Raw genomic sequence first — 20510 nt, 5'->3', positions numbered from 1 at the left:
CAAGTTCCACAACACCCCAGCTTCTCAAGACCTACCAAGTTTCCCGTGGCCCTCAACTACCCGCGAATAGATCCACATGTCTAACACCGATCCTGACACCTGTGGCCTTAAAGGAAGGCTTTGCCGATTCTCAACCCTCTTTGTATCATTATAATCTCAGTAATATAAAGCAGATGGACAGTGTTGACCTTCAGTATATGTTTTCTGCTTCGAGTAATCCACAATTTGACTGCCTGCAGAAACTCCGCCCCCGCCAGCTGGTATGGGTCATTAACGGTCGTTAAGGCTCTCCATGCGATTGTTCCTGCATGTCCCCATAACAGAAAAAATAAAAATAAACTATAACAGCCACCCTCAAAGCCACCCTGGAGCAACATCTGTTCACTTCCGCGTCCAGAATGACGCGTTACGCGATGCGTCATTCTGGACACAGAAGTGCTGGAATAAAGTGTGGAGCTCTCGGTGCAGGAAAACATGAAGACAAGGTAAAGGCTGCCATCTGCAGAACTGACATTGTAATGATACAAAGTGGGTTGCGCTGAAAGCCTTTCACAGCGCATCAAGATTTTCCCCAATTATCCTCCTGGCCCTGGACTCAAATTCACTCAACCCCCACGGACTCTTCATTTGTCTTATTTTTCATGCTTGTGTTTACATATGAATGTTTTCCGATTAGCGAACTCTAGTGGTCACGTGACTCATGTGATTGGAGGTTGGACAATACGCCGCGTTACTGGCCTGTTCAGTCAGTCGACGTCTCCCTCTGGGGACGACGCACACAGCTACATGCTAGTTGGCCACGCCATGTTAGCTAGCACACAACACAACATGCTGTATCACGTTAGAGATAAGGAAATAAATGGCTCTAGCGACTTGCTTGGGCATTGGCCAACTTAAGATCAGACTTCATCCCCCCATCTCTACAGAGCTCACTATGTTGCATAAATACTGTACATCTTAATAATAGTCAAAGATCCTTACTTTATTTTTAGCACATGGAATGCCATACTAATGCATAATTTGGAGATCCATTAAATTTGGACATAGAGGGAGTGAGTCATTTACTTAAGGGGCTGTCTTTTGTTCTATGGTAATTCCTGATGAATGAAGTAAGACTCTAGACTAGAGAATCCTGGCACTATGGTGTTTCCATTAGGTTTGATTTGAGCATGCAAGGCTTGCACCTTCTTTCCACTGAACTCATTCATTTGACGGTAATTGAGTTCAAATGCTGCGTAGTAACAAGGACAGCTGAGGGACTGTGTGTGTGTGTGTGTGTGTGTGAGAGAGAGAGCATGCACACAGTCAAATATGATCTCTGTCATATTTGATTATATCTCTGTCTGTTTACTGTGATTGCAACTCTCATTAATACTTTAGTTTGTTTGCAGTGCTGGTGTTAACACTTTAGATGTGTGTGAGTTTAAGTGTGTGCGCCTACGTGCCCACCCCTGACTGTGTAGTCATTGGACAAGATGGACATAATCAGACAGTGTAAGTTTCCAGCCTCCTCCCTCTTCTTCTGTTGACTGTGATGTAACACGGCCAGTATACCAAGCCTTAACTTTAAGGAGGCTTATGTTTGCGTTTCAGTCTAGACTCTGCTGCTCCAGGGAAGGGGATTCGACTTGGATAGTGTCAACATGAAGTTTCACATTTATTGAGGCACTGACTGAGTTTGTACCCCAGTTGACCATGTAAGCTCAGCTGTAAGCCGGCGGTAAAGGTTTTGTAATGTAGCTCAAAGCTGTTTTTTGTTTAAAATTTAAAAAAAGTTTCAAAATTATTGGAGAGCCACATTTGATCAATTTTGTTCATAACGTTCACCTGAATTTCTTAATAACATGTTTTCCACACACGCACACACACACACACTTTGATATCATCATCATCATCATCACAAAAGGCAGTAAGTGGGCTCTGTGTCGATTTTTGTCCCACATTGGATGATGTCATCAGCAAGTGACATCACTGATGATGTCATAGGCATTGTGACATCATCATATTCTTCTTCTTCTTTGGTGTTTTATGGCAGTTGGCATCCTTTATGTTGCATTTCCGCCTCCTTCTGGATTTATTCATCCACTGTTTCCCTACATTCCCTCCCCACACAATCTGGAAACCCAGAGTCTATTTTTATTTGAAAAATAGACTGGGAGATCCCTACAGTTTTTCCCGGCTTCCTGTACAGCGCGCCTCTCCTGCCACCGTCACTTCCTTTTCCACGTCCGTGCTCCACTGTTTACAGTCTAAATAGCAACTTGCGCCGTGACTTTACAGTAATTTTCCACTGTTGTTGTAAGACGAGTTGACGTCTTCTATGCAGTGTGTTTATGCGTTAACGTTATTAGTGAATAGCGGATTTTGGCTATTCGCTAATAATGTTAATGCATAAACAGCGATAAGTTATATAGTTATTCTTTTTATACTCATAGACCAAAAAAGAAAAAATCATAAACTTGGCTTGACTGGGTATGACAACAGCTGAACAATGATTGGCCGAGAGTACTAGCTGTCTCATTCAAATTATGTAAATGTGGTGTGACTTTGGTGGAACACAGATGGTTCGAATGAAAGCAAATGAATGTAACAGAAAGCACACTCATTTAATTGATACATCTTTGGCCAATTGGATGGTTACATCACTACATCTTCTGTAGCCCCACCCAAACAACCCTGCAAAATATTTTTTGGAACATTCCAAGGAAGCTATAGGACAAATTTCTCATCCTTCTAATTCTAATCCTTCTAAAAGTGCTTTCCAGTTTTCAATGGCTTTAATAGACTACGTTTACATGGACTTGAGTATCCCGGTTATGGCTTATCCTGGTTTCATATTCGGGATAATGTGTTTATATGGGACACATAAGTCGGGTTTCCATCCAGTGGAAACACTGCAAAATTCGCGAAAGCCTTCAAATATCGCAAAAAAGTTTTCACGTTTGAGGGAGGTGGAAAAATCGGGTTTATCGATAAAAGGAAAATGCGATAAGTTTGCCTTGATCACTGCAAAACATGACATGCCGTGTACCCTCCACAATAAGGCTACACACGTTAAATAATGCCATGGTAAATATGCAGCACAATACCAGCCGTGGTAAATAGAAGAAGACTGGGATATTAACTTTAAGGCCACTCAATTCTAGAATTGAATGAAATTGTATTCACTTACAATCTGCTCCGTGGATTATAACGTTATGCTTGCCGAGTCGCACCTGGTAATCCAGAAATTGCGTTATGGTACCTTTGTCTACTTGTAGATCATCACAAAACTTTAATGAATAACGTTAGATGTGTTTAATAGAGCTATATCGGGTCTAGCAGCTGATCAGCCGCTGATCACGAGGTTATTGACAGCTCTATAATTCGCATAATATCAGCAGATGGAAACGCGCATTATTTCGCATTTTCTTTTGCCGACTTTCTGAAAATTCTATTAAAATTTCCATGCTTTCTCCCATCTAAACTGCCAAGTATATTTAATTATTTCATCACCGAAAGACAAAACTCCACAAAACTCTGCCTGCTCATCGCTCCAGAAGTGAGACTTGGCTGAAGCCACGCCTGCGCAGGGAGTCTGCTGCAGTCAGAAGCCAGGATAAGCATGCACCAGTATCCCGGTTTCTATTGGAGTACTCCAACTAGCATTATCCAGGTTTCTCAAAACCAGGATAAGGGCTTATCCAGGTTTCTGAAATCAGGATATGATGTTTACATGCACAAACACAAAAAGGGGATACTCCAAAACCCCGACAATAACGACAATACTCATGTCCATGAAAACACAGTCATTGTTAGGCGGACAGCCTGTGTCCCAGTGATGCCTAAAATGGCATTAAATGATCTATGAAAAGTAGCACACTGCAAGCATCATATCTGAAATGGTATACACCACAGAATGACAGAAGAACTAGGATTTTGGGGAAAAGGCCACTAATTTATATGTAGGCACTAGGCAGGCACAATGACCGATGGAAAACAGTTGTAGTGTAGTTTTGCACCGCTGTCAGTCAGAGGCTGTAATTAATCGTCCTACCTGTCCATCATGCAGTGCTGCGGGAGGATGAAAAAATGAAGCAATCCAGTCTGTCCAAACCTTTTACCGATCTAATCTCATCATGAGATGCAGGGAAATATATTTTAGTAGCCGATGTGTTTAGAAGAGCATTCTCACTTTGATCAGACAGTCTTGCTATAGTGTAGTGTAGCGTTTTACATGCTTGCTATATTTAAACTGCCGTGAGATTTATTTGCGGACCACATAATGGCGGGGATGAAAGTCGCTGTGTGGAGACGGGGGTGGGGGGGGGGGGGTTGGGCTCAGAGCGCTTTGGTCCCTGCTGGATCCTCATTTGACGCTCCAAAATCAAAACAGGTTCGGAGTACTGGCGTCAAGGCAGTTTGACGCGCATCAGAAGTAGTGCTGCACGATTAATCTAATCGCAATCGCAATCGCGATGTCAGCACGTGCGATTACATAACCGCAAAAGTGTGCGATTATTATTATTTTTTCACGTCTTTTTGAGTGTGTGTGTGTGCCTCCTCTAAACTAACGTTACGCGCGACGCAGCAAACACACGTTTCTCTGCCATCACACTGGGCATCAACACTAGAGGGAGACTTCTCCCATGCACTCCCGCAAATAAGTAATGTTATGCGCAGCAAAGTTACATCTTACCGAGAGGGAGAGAGAGAACATCCATGATCGCTAACAGCGAGCTAGGCTAATAACTAGCTTGCTGTTCAGAAACGCATGTAAACAGCCGTGTGATTAGTGAGAACGTCAGTAAAATAAGGAGAGAGCTGCAGGTGCTTATGCAGAACTAGTGCACGATTAAGTGCACAGTGGGTAATGACCCGCTGTGATGAAGAACATAGCGAGATTAACAAGGTTGATAGCAAAACACTGTCGGCTGCCATCAGCAGCACCTCCAGGCTTCAACTAGCGTTGCCTGTCACATGACGCCTTCATGGTCCCTCGATAAAGTCTGCAGAAAGATGCACGTTACCTCACCACTCTCTCAAGAAGCGTCACGTGAGTGTGGCGTTTAAGGCCATCTGTCGCTACAAAATAAATAAACTGGGTGTATCATTGTATTACTCGACAGACATGTAACTAACTTTGCCAGTCTGAGCCATCTTCTATGTGCTGTAACACAGTGCAGTTTCTATTTTTCTGGTGTTTCTTTTTTACATGTTTGGGACAGGCAAATGTCTCAAAATGTTTTATTTTTTTGTAAAGATAATTTTATTTCAAATTGTTTTATTTATTTAGTTTTAATATATTTTAAATTGTAACATATTTCATGTATTTTAGTCTGTGATACGTGAAACTGTGGTATTTTTGTCATACATTTGTCAGGTTATCATACTGTCAAAAACTCATGCAGGCACATCCCTAGATACCTCTTGTTTATTATATCGCAATCACAATCGCAAATCGCAATATTGTCCACCATAATCGCTAATCGCACCTTTCCCCCAAATCGTGCAGCACTAATCAGAAGTTCAGAACGCTCTTGGTGCGCGTTCGGCCATTTAAAACAACGGGTGGTGGGCTTCAAAACGTGAGCGTCAGACGCTCCCAGTGCGTTTGGGGCTTAAGAGGCCACAGATTCAAATCAAGACAGTGTTTCAATTAGTGCTACTGTACATGTATCATAGTCTTATATTAAAACATTAACAAAATTTTGGGGCCACTTAAAAAATAGTAATTACTGCATAAAGTTGCCAAAGCGTAGTGTGAACAACAGCGCTGTTTGTGTGAGTGTGTTCTTCCTCATCTTCTGGAAACCAGCTTACTGTGTGTTAAAGGAAATGGAATGGAATGGGAAATGGAAATTAAATGAATTGAACGAGAAAAAAGAATCTTGGGGACAGTTTTTGCCCCTGGATCATGTTTTTTAGGGGCGTTCTGAGATTTCATTGGGGGTTTTTGCCCTTGGCCCCTGGCTAAATTAAATTCTTACACTGAATATGAGTGCTGGGATACTGAGACATGTAAACAACACTTTATCCATAAAGAGCTTACCCCAAATATAATCTCACAATATGCAACATTTCACCTTGATTCAAAAGCTCTCTGTCAGGTTCCTGCTGCTGCACGTCGCTCATCTGAATAAACTATCTATTTTGAATAGAGTACCGCAGGCCAGGGATGACGTGTTTTTGTAGGTTTAACCAGAAAATCACGGCCATGTTGGTTCGTCAAGGGAAAAGTCTATGGGGTTTTAGAATGGTGATTTCACTTAAATGCATCAAATAAGGTCTGTGGTTAACAAAAGTTTATGGGTGTGGTAATTTGTGTTCAGCAAGATAATCTTCACACACGTCGTCGGCCACTTTTATGACTTTTGAAACATAAATGCGTTTTTTTTAACGCGATTTTCACTAAACATTTCAAAAGTCATAAAAGTGGCCCATGTGTGTGAAGATTATCTTGCTGAACACAAATTACCACACCCATAAACCTTTGTTAACCACAGACCTTATTTTATGCATTTAACCGAAATCCCCATGTTAAATCCCCATAGACTTCCCCTGACGAACCCAATTGCTACTTCCGGACTCATTCCTGCGGCGCTCTATTGGCATCTAGCCTGAGGCGGTAACCGCTAACCGTAAAGCCACCACAAGTGTTGAAGAAGCAACCAGAGACAGGCAATCTACAAAAAAAAAAAAAAAAAGCCAATCAATGCTGATTTTCACTGTTTTTGAATGCTTCTTACCTGCTGCAGGTTTAGCTTGGCTGTTGTTTTGTTTCTTTCTGATTTCCCACATTGTTATTGAAGCTTTGACTTGACCTCCCCGGCTCTGTGGCCACTAGCCACACCTTGATAACCACAACCCATCTTATTGCTGCTGGCCACTCCCATACCTACAGCAAATTGTATCTGCCCCAAAAGCCAAATTCAACAAACAAGGGCATATTGCACATGATCAGACTGTCTGTTCATATCTATTCATTCGCCATTTATTTATTGTTAATTTAATGTAAAAAATACTTGCAGCTTTAATTGGTATTTGAGCTATTTTCTGGAATACTTTTATAAAAACCCTATTTGTAACACTGTATGTATCCACCTCTCACAGCTTGACCGCTTGGCAACATAGGAGAGGATCCTGCCACAACACACTTCTGAGGTCTCCACCATCCACCTGTAGCTTGGCGTCATGAGGCCTGGATAGACAGCCGCCCTCTGTCTCTCCTGGTCGCGGCGCCTCCCTCTGGCAGATGGTGCTCACTCCGCCTCCCACGGAGGGGCACTGACACCCTCACCCTCACCTCTTCTCCCCCGTCCCCCCTCCTCCTCCTGCTCCCCCCTCCTCTCTCAAGCACTGAACCATGAGCTCTCACAGTCGACCAGGTAAGACGTCAAAATAATTATATATATATATATATATATATATTATTTTTTTTTTTTTTTTTTTTTTTTGTGTAGTCTGTTTGACCAGCTCTGAGGTGATTGGTAAGGGGTGTGGTCATGGTGATGTCAACTTAGAGTTGGGGCCAGACCGTCTCACAGAACCAAATGAAATGTGAGTTCACGTGACGGGCTGGTTTACTAGGCTAATGTCAACTAGGACTTAACTACCAATTTATACCTTTTTTCCGGTTGTGATGAATTGTACTTTGTGTTGTGATTAGGATGAGATTGATAATATGGAAGATGGATTCTGACTGATACCCTGTTGCCTTATTTTTCTCAACAAGTTGCATTCTGTCATTGTATGCTTAGGGGAACAGAATTGTGGACCAAGGCAGCTCAGCAGGCAAAGTAGTAAACAAAAATAAGAAGGGAGCTCCTTGAATTTTTACAAGAAAAGTATTTAATCCCGAAGTAGTATATTTGTGTACACAGCAGTGTTACAAACAGAATATATCTTCAATGGGGTACACGGGCAAACAAAAACGCTACGCGCGTTTCAACCACACAGGGTCTTCATCAGGCTGGAATAGCTGGGCGTCGGCCACCGCACCTGAGTATAAGAGACATACGTGGCACAGTTCAGAGACAATGACGTGAGGTGGGCAGTGCTATGACATCATACTGTAGGTTGGGCCATGATAAAGCAACATACACACCAATAGAGTAACAACATGAATACGCACAATCAGGATATATACACACATGCAGAGAAGGCTAATTGGGAACAGTCAAGATGGCCTATATAGGCTATAGGGAAAAACGACATAGCCTATAAGCAAAAACCATAACGTCCTGTGGGAGGGGTGGGGGGGGGGAGGGGGGGAGAGAGAGCAACAGGGGAAATGATACGCTATATGAAACATGTTGGTCCAGCTCCTCATTAAGTCCGTGAGGGCTGACAGTATTGAGAGAGTAAATCCACCGCGCCTCACACTGTAGGAGAGATCTGTCCAAGTCGCCGCCCCTCGGATGCGGTCTAACAGTATCTAGTGCCCAAAACCGTAGGTCAGTGTCAGAGTGGTTATGTTGTAGGAAATGCTCCACCAAAGGAGCTTTCATGTCACGGCGGCGGATGGCGCTCTTATGCTCCGTTACGCGTGTGCGTAAAGGCCGGGTAGTCTTGCCGATGTACCAGAGCGGCAGCGGACACGCACAGACGATAGCGTAGACTACCCCCTGTGATGCGCAGGTGGTGAGGTGTTTCAGCTGTACAGTAACTCCGTTAGGGAACGAAAGGGATTTTATTTTGCTGGTTTGGGGGCAGCAGGAACAGTGTCCGCATGGAAAGTGACCAACCGGGGGAGGCAGGGAGTCAATGGTGGGTTGAGTCGAGGAGCGGGTGTGGAGCGTTTCGACCAGGCTGTCTCTGATGTTGTGGTTTCTGGTAAAGGCTATTCTGGGGGGAGTGGTAAATGTTTCATGCACTTGCAGTACTCTCCAATGTTTTAGCAGGCATCGTTTGATTTTATTGGCGAGGGGTGAGTATTGGAGGGTGGCTGTGACTCTGGGAGGGCTGGGGTCCGGTGTTCTGGGCTGCAGAAGGATGTCCCTGTGGGAATGGAGAGCGCGTTTGTATGCGTGGGAAATGGGTCTGCGCCCATATCCTCTCTCCTGGAAACGTAGTCTCATGTGAGTGGCATGTGAGTAAATTCTGCCTGACAGGGGGGATGCTCCGTTCGAGAACAGCGATGTCCTGGTGGACCAGTTTGCTGTATGTTTCTATGGCTGAATCTATATTGCCAGGTGGTGTAAAGGAGGAGGGGGGAGCGAGGGCTGGGGGGGTACTGTCAGTGCTGGTGTGGTGTCTAAAGTATAACCTGAGTCTGAGTTTACGTATGAATTTATGCACATTAATTCTGGTGTTGAAAGGTTGGTACTTAGCAGTGGGCACAAATGACAGACCTTTGGAGAGCAGATCTAGGTGAGGCTGGGAGAGGGACTTACTAGACAGGTTAATTACTGGTATGAGTTGAGGTGGCTCCTGGTTTGGTAGCGGGTCTGGAAGTGAGGCGCTACGTCCAGGTGGGGGGGCCTGGTGGAGCCTCGTTTGGGCCGGCCTCTGTGTGTTGAACGGCCTTGGCCTAAAAAAGAAACTGAGGATGAGGAAGCTGATGATGTGGAGGCCGAGGTGGAAGAAGGACCTACTACTTAGTAGGGCTGTGGCGATTCACTTATCTCCCAATTCGATACTATCACGATTCTTGGGTGCCGATTCGATTTATATTGCGATTCTTAAGTATTGCGATTCTACGATTATTGCGATTCGATATTACGATTTATTGCGATTTTTGTTTATTTTTTTCTTTTCTTTTTCAGTTTGTTTGCTTTTTTACACTAGATTAGAACATGGGAAAAGTTGAATCATACACTAGAGACTGTATATTATATATCATGAGTAGGGCTGGGCGATATAGTTAAAAACAGGGGCGGACTGGGATCATAATTCAGGCCGGGCATTAGATACCAAGCAGGCCAGGCCGATATGGGCCAACGCGCGTGAAATTTGGGCCGTTTGAAGCCAGATTTGGGCCGTTTGAAGTCCAATTTTACAATGAGATGCACCCACTTTAACCCTGAAGTGTAATTATTACTTCAGACTAACTAATAAAGTAATAAAACCACTAGTAAACCAGTAGGCGGCGCCTGGCCTGCTGTTCAGTGAGTGGCCTGACTGCAAGCACCCAATTTTTTTTTTTTTTTTTTTTTTTTTAATTTGCGATTATCGATTCTGGAATAAAAGATCGATCCAAAAAATCGTGACATTAAAAATCGCGATACTTAGGTGAATTGATTTTTTCCCCCACCCCTACTACTTAGGGATTAAATACTTTTCTTGTAAAAATTCAAGGAGCTCCCTTCTTATTTTTGTCATTGTATGCTTTGATTGAATGTACTCATGTGAATTACCCCCTGGCGATACTGAAGGAAACAAACAGCTAACAGCCAATGTCAAGCTACTGTAAGTGGGGCTGGACTAACGTTACCTGGTAAGTTGTGAAAAGATCGGTTGTTGTGTTGGTTCTGCCATCTAGGCCTGCCTGTGCTAAATTGGTTCACAGTAAAGTACAGCCAATAGCTGGAATAAAACAGGCACATATTTTCAGAACTTACCACTCAGTCCAACATCCTCGCTAACTTTTTTCCAAGCCACTAGGCATGGCAAAGCCACCGCGGGTCAAGACTCGCGCATCCTGCCGGAGCACAGACAGGAAGTGAGTGTGTCACTGCCCGAATGACACCGCGCATGCACGAGCATGGACTCGATTACATTCCGCTCCCCTCCTCATCTCCACCTATCCAGGTTGCATCTTTCAAAATTATGCAGTGAGCAGACAGAGTTAAAGGAACAGCTCAACCTCAAATCCAAAATACATATATTCCCTCTCACCTGTAGTGCTATTTATCCATCTATATCATTTTGTGTTAGTTGCCTGAGTTTTGGAGATATCAGCGGCAGAGTTTCTGCCTTCTCTCCAATACAATGGAACTGGATGGCACTCGGCTTGTGGTGCTCAAAGTGCCAAAGAAATACATTTGATAAACTCAACAGCAATGTCTCTTTCCAGAAATCATGATCCGTTTACTCAAGATAATTCACAGACCTTGTTATGAGCAGTTTCATCAAGGAACTATTTTCTTTTGACCGAACTACAGCCGCTAGCTGCTAGCTAGTTCCTACATGAGTCTGCAAAATAAAATAGTTCCTATATGAAACTGCTCACAACAAAGTCTGTGTATTATTTTGAGTAGCCGGGTCATGATTTCTGGAAAGAGACAATGCTGTTGAGTTTTTCAAATGTATTTTTGTGGTGCTTCGAGCACTACAAGCCGAGTGCCATCCAGCTCCATTGTATTCAAGAGAAGGCAGACATCTCTGCGTCCGGTATCTCCAAAACTCAGGCAACTATCCCAAAACGATATAGATTGATAAATGGCACTACTGGTGAGTGGAAAAATATGTATTTTGGATTTTAGGGTGAGCTGTCCCTTTAAGCTCAGACCTGGAGGTTTAGTTGCCCTTTAAAATCTTATCTCACAAGAATGTTATTTAGGATTTGTGCCATTGCAGGAGAAATGTTTGCACTTTGCAGATAGGGGGCAGGTTGAGTCAAACCTGCTTCACTTTGAGCTAAGATATCATGGCTAAATTAGGACTTTATATAATATAGTGTCCTCAGAAGTCTGACATTTGAACACTGTGATATTTACAGTTGAGTCTGAAGGCAGGGATGGAAGGAATTGAAGTTGGACTGTAGCCTTTACCAAACCAGACATTTCTCTGTTGCCAAAGCCAAGACAGTGTTTTGGTTTAGGGAGAATGTTAATGTTTGAAGTATGGCATTGTAACTTCTGGCTACGCAGATAATAATTTATTACACCTCAGTGCACAGACCAAGCTGGCTTTTTCAGTTTTGCATTTCCTACTACAGCTCTTCAATCTTCTTAGGAATACTGTGTGTGAATATGGTCTGGCTGACAGCTGGCAAACCCAAAACTCTAGCATGCCCCATTGTTTAAACAGTAATTATACAGTATGGTGTCTAAGAGCGTACGTGCACTGTGTTTGCCTAATTCCCCCCCCCTGTGGTCTGTTGAGTGATTTGCGCTCATACTGATGCAAGAAAACAGTGGTGCCAAGAATGCAAACTGATTTAGGAAAATGGGATTGTTGAGAAAAGCATTTTCCACTTGTCCTTTTTCATCACAGAATAGAACCATAGGATTCATTCACTGAAGTTGTAGAGTAACAAGACAAACTGTAATAATCTCTCTCTCACTCATTCTCTATCTCTCTCTCCCTCCCCCCCTCTCTCTGACTCTCTCCCCCCCTCTCTCTCTCCCTCTTTCTCTCTCTCCCTCTCTCTGTTGTATGCACTATGCACCCCTTTGGATCAAGTAAATTGTGTAACAGTTACAGCTAAATCTTCTTTGAACATCAGTGGACAAAGTCTGGAAAGTGCTGAGTCATTTTTCAACATGGCCGCAGACTACGGACGTCTTTTTAGGTTTCAACACGTGTTAAATGTGTTATATATGTGTTATTTGCAGGAAAATATGACGCTACATTTGTTGCTGTCCCATACTGTATGATATGTTGCCCCTAACTAGATGACTATATGGGTGGAATCATATCAAGTAAATCCACTCATCAGCAGTGCATCAGCATCCCCTATATTCACTTGTTTACAATATGTATTTGTGGTTCCACATAGACACGATTTAGTTGGTTGACACAAAATGAATAAAACACTGGGACCCGCTAGCTTAGGTATCCTTCATATTATCTGTTGCATTCTTGACAGTTTCCTGAAGGCAGCAGTAGGCTCGTTAGGTCAAAGATTACACACCATTTATCTCACATTATTATATTGGTTTCCTAGAAGAGAGGAAGTAATCAAGTAGTCATTTTCACTGCTGCCTAGATCATCCTTTAGATGTCATCTCAGCATGTTGACTCTGTGAATGATAGTGTTTCTGCCACAGAGCATGTGCTCTCATGGTTGCTTACATAGACCGTACTCAGACAGACGTAAAATATTAGGCCTGCGCTCCATCGCGAGTGTCTTCCTCTACAAATATGGTTCACAGTTCTGGGTCAACCAAAGCTTAGAACACAGAGCCAAGTCAATTAACTTGGAAGCTGTTGTTAAAATATAACCATGGGGTTTCTTGCTGTACTTGTTTATTTATTTTTTTGTATTTTCTGTCTCGTGTTATGACTCATGAGCTGCTGAACAGTAGACTACGGTAGATGGTAAGGGCCTGTGTCGATAGCTTCTTTTCCTGAGCTCCAGCGTCTCTTTTCAGTTGTTTCCAATGAGGAGAGAGCGTACGCGGGCGTCTGCGGCCGCTGAGTGAAAGTCTTTTTTCAGAGCGCTCCGCCGTTTTTGTGCGTCCGCTAAAAAACTAAAAATATCTCAACTTTTCAGAAATGGGCTGGTGTCAAGCGCTCCTTTTCAGGCAACTAATCATATGGAGAAGCTAGCTTGTTAGCTGTCAGCTACCAAGCTAGCCACTGCTGAGTTAATGTTATTTTCAATCTGCTTCCTTGCATATTGTGCGCTGGGATCACCGCTCCCCAGCGTACTTCCAGCGTTTAATGGCCAGGAATAGACGCCACATGGACATGGAACATGGAAGTGCATATTTATTTATATAAAAACTGGTCTATTGTCATGATTCCCGCTCCCGTTGACTTTTTTCCTGCCTACCAACATGAGGGTCGCAGGTTCGCGCCCCCGTGTTACCTCCGGCTTGGTCGGGCGTCCATACAGGCACGATTGGCGGTGTGTCTGCGGGTGGGAAGCCGGATTAATGGTATGTGTCCTGGTCGCTGCATTAGCACCTCCTCTGGTCGGTCGGTGCACCTGTTCGGGGCGGAAGGGAACTGGTGGGAATAGCGTGATCCTCCCACGTACGTGCTACGTCCTACATCCTGCCGGTGAAGCTCCCTGTGGCAGGTGACAAGAAGTAGCTGGCAACTGCGCATGTCCTGTGGCAGGTGACAAGAAGTGGCTGGCAGCTGCGCATGTGTCGGAGGACGCATGGTGCAAGTCTATGGCTCTCCCCAGATCGGCAGTGGAAGCAGGGGGAAAATTGGCCAAGTACAATTGGGGAGAAAATGGTAGATGTAAATATTCATATTTAACAATCTGGAACAAGAAAATTGTTGTATTCCCTTAAAAATGAGTCTAAAACTATTAATCGATTATAAAAAATGGCGATTATCTGTCGATCGACTAATCGGTTAATCGGTTAATCGACTAATCGTTGCAGTTCTACATGCAAGGGGACCAACATACAATGACAGTAGTATTTTTATATAGATATCTCTCTATATAAATGACTGTATTACAGAGTGGTTGCAGTGTAGAGGGTCTTGTAGTGAGTGACCAGTCTGCTTTTGTGTGTCTTGTGCTTTTCCTGATGTTTGTCACTACAACACCCTGTTCTATTCTACAACACCCTGTTCTATTCTACAACACCCTGTTCTATTCTACAACACCCTGTTCTATTCTACAACACCCTGTTCTATTCTACAACACCCTGTTCTATTCTACAACACCCTGTTCTATTCCCACTCATGGCCCACTTGAAAATCTCAAAAAGGATCACGGCCCACATCCAACCGTCTTCTCAGAGCACCTTTTTTTATTTCAACAATAAAAGGAGCTGTCCATCAGCACCACACAGACATCAGAAACTAAAAGTAAGGGGCTGTCTGCAATAGGCTAATTAATCGATAATTGATTAGAAATTACATATGGGTATGATTCAACAATGGAGAAGTGTATTTCTCATACATAATAATATTTTTCTCTCTCACAAAGATCATAATGTTTTGGAAATTCCTTCGCAGCCCACTAGCCCAGAGGATGGGAATGACTGGGCTATATAAATAAATGAACTTGTGTACTATGAGAAATTTCAACTGAAAAGAATGAGCTGTATAAATTAAATTGAGGGTTGGAGAGAGAAGGGGCCTAAGCCATAGAGGGATACCCTCAAGCTATCATGTTTTGGATTTTGCTCTCAAATGCTGAAAGCACATCTTTATTTTTATTTTATTTATCCTTTATTTAACCAGGAAGGTCCCATTGAGATACAATATCTCTTTTGCCAGGGAGTCCTGGTCGAGATGGACAGCAAAAATAAAAAACAGAATACACACAGAAACACAACAAGCAAACACAAACTACAAGGATTAAAGGCTAAAAAGAAGGGCTAAATTAACTTGACAATCGCACATTTCACATGCAATGACATTGTTCTGTAAAAACAGATTTTAGAAGGGGGTAAAGATTTCATGTTTAAAACACCTTGTAACTCGTTCCAGGCATATGGTGCATGACAGGAGAAGGAAGATTTACCTAGCTCTGTTCGGGTTTTGGGGGCCAAGAGGATAATTTGCTCTGATGACCGAGTGTTAAATCGGCTGTGGCGATATGTCAATAAACTAGAAATATACATAAATGAGACTTCTCAATGGCTCAGAAGAAGAGTGGGCGATAAACAGTGGCTGATACATGCTGATCATACATGAGACATATTCTCCTGGGACTCATTCCTGTGCGGCTTCATTGTGGATTCATTCAATTGCTTTTGAAATGTCTTTTTTTTGGGTCAAACACTCGCTAGAATGATAGCCCTTATAGGGAATTCATTATTGTCAATTGAGCAATGCTTCACATGACAGATGCATAGATGTTTTTAGTGGTTATACATTTAGTTTTTCACTTTTGGTTTCTCTCTGCATACTTAAAAGATCTAGTCCCTGCTGTGTTTGATCTCAGCCAATGGGAGCTAAGCGTGCGGCCTACGCAAATGCTTCTTCTTGAATCACGACATGGAGCGGATCTGGCTTTTCCTCTTTCTCAGCTGCGTCCACTGCAGCAGCTCCAAGCGGACAAAAGGCCGATTGTATCCTCCGTCCGCTCGTCAGCATACTGGCCTTCGTGGTTGTGTTCAACGCAATGATGTCACAGCCATTGATTAATTGTTGTCGCGCTATTGGCCCACTGCAGGGCGATTTGGGTTGCTGGCAAAACCTTCCCTTCTCTGGCTCTGCGAGTGGAGAACTGGCTTCCCCAGCCAAGCGCCTGTGCGTCAAACTGGTTGCGGCAGTCTCTTTTAGGCCGTCCAGATAGCTATGAACGCTGGCACGCACGGGCCGAGGCCGTTACTTTCTTGTCCTGCAATAGTATTATTTTTCTTCTCTTCTTTTTATTGTACATTTATGTTATGTAAATGGAAAATTGGACTAGGCCATATTTCCCTCTTTTAGTCCCATGGTCTGTTTATTCTCAGGTCCCGTAAGACTGCTTTTCTCCCCCCCCACCACCCTCAAGATTTCTAAAGTTTTCGAAAAGAATTTCACTGTCGTCAATTTTGAGGTATGCATATCATTTTATGGTTATTTCAGTTACATCATCTGACTTGCTTGTGCACCCATGGCCAAGAATGCTCTCTCGGGCCAAATGGAACAAATTGTCACAAGTTGAATCTCTCCAAAGTTGTGTCAGAGTAATCACCAGCGTTCATGGAAATCATTTCGTTTTGCTTGTCCTCTCAGCTGGGACGTTTGTCTCAATGAGGGAGAGATCTTTTTAAATCTTATTAGTTTATGTGATGGATACATTTAATCCCCCATAGGAGAGACAATGTACTTATGACTTCATGGCTCAATGACAAAGCCAAATATTCCATACAGACTTGTTCCTGAGCAACGCTCAAAATAGTTTTGTTGAAATTACTTATTAAGCCAAAACATTTGGACTTCCAGACTTCTCTCCACCTTGAAAAGCTCTGGAAATAAGAACAAGGCGTTTGTGATGATCCAATGTCAATTTGACACAGGCCACACCTCCTGTTAGCAGCTCATTTTCCCCTTGTCGCCCTCCAGTCTGCGTAGCATCACTAACCCCTTTTCCATACATGACAGACCATCATTTCCCATTCTCCAACCACTGAAGGGCCTTTTTGTCCCACTTACTGGATACTTGGGTGGCAAAGGCTGGCATGTTGACATGCTACTTGGCATTTTGGAACTGGGCTACAGCCTTGGATGGAGCCAGATCTAGCAACGCACATGCGCACACGCACACACACACACACACACACACACACACACACACACACACACACACACACACACACACACACACACCTACCTCTCTCCAGTGGCGGTAATTGGTGGCAGGTCCAGGCTGAGGGGGATCTTACGTCAATGAATGGTCATGCGGGGCGAGTCCCCCGTCTGGAACACAAACAGAGAGAGAGGGCTGTCTGCTCCTGAAGGCCTCCTATAGCTTGTTAAAGGCCTTTCAGGACCAAACAGTCTGGCAAAAAGAATGCTCATGCTGGGTTTAGGAGGTATCACTACAGATTGTGTAGTGTAGCCTTAGTCTTTTCTTTTCCTTTTTGGGGGAAGATGCAGTATGTATCCCAACCTCCTCCTCCTCTGGTCTTATGTGTGATGTTTATGCAAGTATAGTTCTTGTTGCTGGCCAGTAGAGTAGGGGTGTTTGGGGGGGGGGGGGGGATCGATGCAGCATAGTATCACAATGGCAATATATTGTATTGTACGAATGCCAAGTATATAAATTGCAGGTACATGCAACATTTTTATGACTGTTTGGTCAGTCTGTCTACTTGACAATTTTGCTAAAATAAAATGATTGAATTGAGATTAACAGCCTGGAAACTTTATCTTAAATAAAACAGACATAATCTGTAGCGGAAAAAAGGTAATAAATTGCAATATCGCAATACAGTACTAGCATATCACAATACTCTCGTACCGTGACTTAAGTATCGTTATATCGTATCGTGGGCCCACCCCTAATGTAGAGAATGGAGAATGTTTTATCACATCTTTTTCATGTGTGTTTTGAGAATGAGAACTGGAAGACACTGTCCTCCTAGTGCGTCTTTCATTCATAGCTCAATGTCCGTGTGGATTTACCTTTTTCAGGTTCCACTTCTGCTACCATTGCTGCATCCTGTGTATAAAGACACATTGTGTTCACTGTATTTCTGGAGGCGAGGTCACTTCGAGGAGACGGTTTGAAAATAAACAACAGAATTGCAATGAATGAATGGCAGATGGTTGTGAATTATTCATGTCGAAGTGCCTGGCCAAGTTTGGATTTTATCCGAGAGATTATTCCATATCCTCTGATATGGAGTCACAAGAATGACGGGGGGGGGGGGGGGGGGGGGATGATTGAGAGGGTTGATGGAAGAATAAGTGTAGTGAACAACTGATACCCAACTAGACTCGCATAATCCTTTTCTCCATTTTGACCGGCGGAACGAGCGCTGTGTCTTGATAGGATTTAAGGCTCTTTCTTTTACAGCTGTGATAGCAACTGATTTGTTTTTCAGTTTGTGGGCTATTTCTGGTTGTAGAACTGTTTTAAGCAACTTAGTTTCACTCAAGCTCAAGTAAAGTTTTCACATACTGTATGTGTTTATTGAAAACCAAATTTAAGCTTAATCCGCTGAGGTTTACATTTTGAGAAAATCGAAATCAGCTGCCCCATATATTTGAGGTTCCCCCATTTGAAATAGGAGAAGGTCTTAATTCTCTCATTTGCCCTTCCTTCTCTTATGTCACTGTCATTTTCCATCTCTGTCTTTCTCTGCGTCTCAGTTTTAATCTCCAGCTGTAATAAGGCCTCGCAGTGGGAGCTATCAAAAGCTTGCAGTGCAGGATTAGGAGCGACTGGCTAGTCTCTCTGGGCCAGGCCACTGGAAAGTGAAGCATAATCTTCAAAAGACGAGCTTAACCCCTGCTGGCCCCCATGCTTCCTCCTTTATACGGGCCGCTGTCGCAAAGGAAAAGGCCTGGGGTGTTAATTGATACGTTTCATTCTCAAGGTTTAAAAAATGGTGTAAAGATGATTGAAGTCAACCGAGGCAGTCAATGTGTAGTGAAGTCGGGTCTTTCAGAGAAAGTGCTGCTCACTTGCTCTGCGCCTCCGTCAGCTTGCAGCTGCACTCATGGTCCCTGTTGCTATCTTGTGATTGTCCAAAGTGCCAGACGGATACAATAGCACTCCATCATATCTGCGCTTGATGCAGCTGAGCGTCACAGAAATGTTATTGTTCTCATTCATCCTTCGGCTCTGCAAAGAAGAAAAATCCTCAATGGAAAGATGGACGTGAATGAGAGTGGGAGCAGACTAAACAGAAGCCTTTTAGAGAACAATGGAAGCCACTGTGGAGAAATAAGATTACCGCCTCATTATTGTCTTTGTCTCTACAGTTTTCCAGAATATTCCATTCAAGTAATCTCATTGCCAGATGAAAAACAAGTATGCATTTAGTCTTTGGAAGAATTGATTAAGCATTCAAAGCTTTGCTCGCCGGAAGGGAAATTCACAATTGAATTAGGGTTTTGTGCAACGAATTATGTGTGCTGTTCTTTCAAATAGACAGAAGATCCAATAATCACCTTCTTGTGCAATTTATTAATTCTTCTGTGAATTCATGGTTGATTTAGCTGAATTAGGCTTTATGCCAGTTGATTTTGGAATTACTTAAATCAAGGACTGATAACTTAAATTACCTTTCCCCCCTACCTTTTTCCTTGTTTACTCTGTTCATCTGGCCTCCAGTCTGTACATCAGTGAAGCTGGTTGCCTCGAAGCTTTAACATACCACATGTGCTGTTGTATTGTGGAAAGAACTTGTAATTACATCTCAGTGGGTTTTATAGCAGTGGCAAACGTATGATTGTAGCTTAGAAGTGAGGCCAGAGGCAGGCAGTCAGCTATAACATTTGTGGTAGAGCCAACATCGTGCACAGATACAGCTATTGACTGGTAGGCCATGGGCTAGAACGCCAGATGTATGCTGACAGTATAGCACACAGTGCTTACAATAGCCCAGATGTTCAGTCTATGCAATAGATATGGAGATTAAGAACATGCAAAACCTTGAAGATTAACCCCTGAGGATTCACATCTGCTACCAAGCTTATGAGCAGAGCGCAGGAGAGTCAGGTTGACTCTCCTTCCCTGTCCGAGAGTCCACTCTGTCCTGTCTGTCCAGGAGTCCACTCTGTCTTGTCTGTCCAGGAGTCCACTCTGTCTTGTCTGTCCAGGAGTCCACTCTGTCTTGTCTGTCCATGAGTCCACTATGTCTTGTCTGTCCAGGAGTCCACTCTGTCTTGTCTGTCCAGGAGTCCACTATGTCTTGTCTGTCCAGGAGTCCACTCTGTCTTGTCCAGGAGTCCACCCTGTCTTGTCTGTCCAGGAGTCCACTCTGTCTTGTCTGTCCAGGAGTCCACTCTGTCTTGTCTGTCCAGGAGTCCACTCTGTCTTGTCTGTCCAGGAGTCCACTATGTCTTGTCTGTCCAGGAGTCCACTCTATCTTGTCTGTCCAGGAGTCCGCTCTGTCTTGTCTTTCCGGCAGTCCACTCTGTCTTGTCTGTCCGGCAGTCCACTCTGTCTTGTCTGTCCGGCAGTCCACTCTGTCTTGTCTGTCCGGCAGTCCACTCTGTCCTGCTGAGCAAACAAATAGCAGTGTGGTGAGGAAGGAGGATCCCTGCAGGGCTGTAGCTTCCATCTGGCT

The 20510-nt window shown here is 43.5% G+C and overlaps 1 protein-coding gene across 1 annotated transcript in view; it reads left to right on the top strand.

Moving 5' to 3' along the window:
- Positions 1–7345: 7345 nt before the first annotated feature.
- The window catches only part of LOC310778945 (histone deacetylase 4-like), a gene marked incomplete at both ends in the record, with an annotated part of 250667 nt that continues 237502 nt past the window's right edge, over positions 7346–20510 (top strand). Inside the window, one exon of the mRNA XM_083639417.1 lies at positions 7346–7367. Within this exon, the coding sequence (XP_083495543.1) occupies positions 7346–7367 (22 nt within the window). The remainder of the gene's footprint in view (positions 7368–20510) is intronic.

The sequence above is a fragment of the Poromitra crassiceps genome (genome assembly GCF_964638095.1).
Source record: "Poromitra crassiceps genome assembly, chromosome: 6".
Taxonomy (NCBI): domain Eukaryota; kingdom Metazoa; phylum Chordata; class Actinopteri; order Beryciformes; family Melamphaidae; genus Poromitra; species Poromitra crassiceps.
Note: the sequence above shows the minus strand (reverse complement) of the source record. Positions and strands in the feature narration are given on the sequence as shown.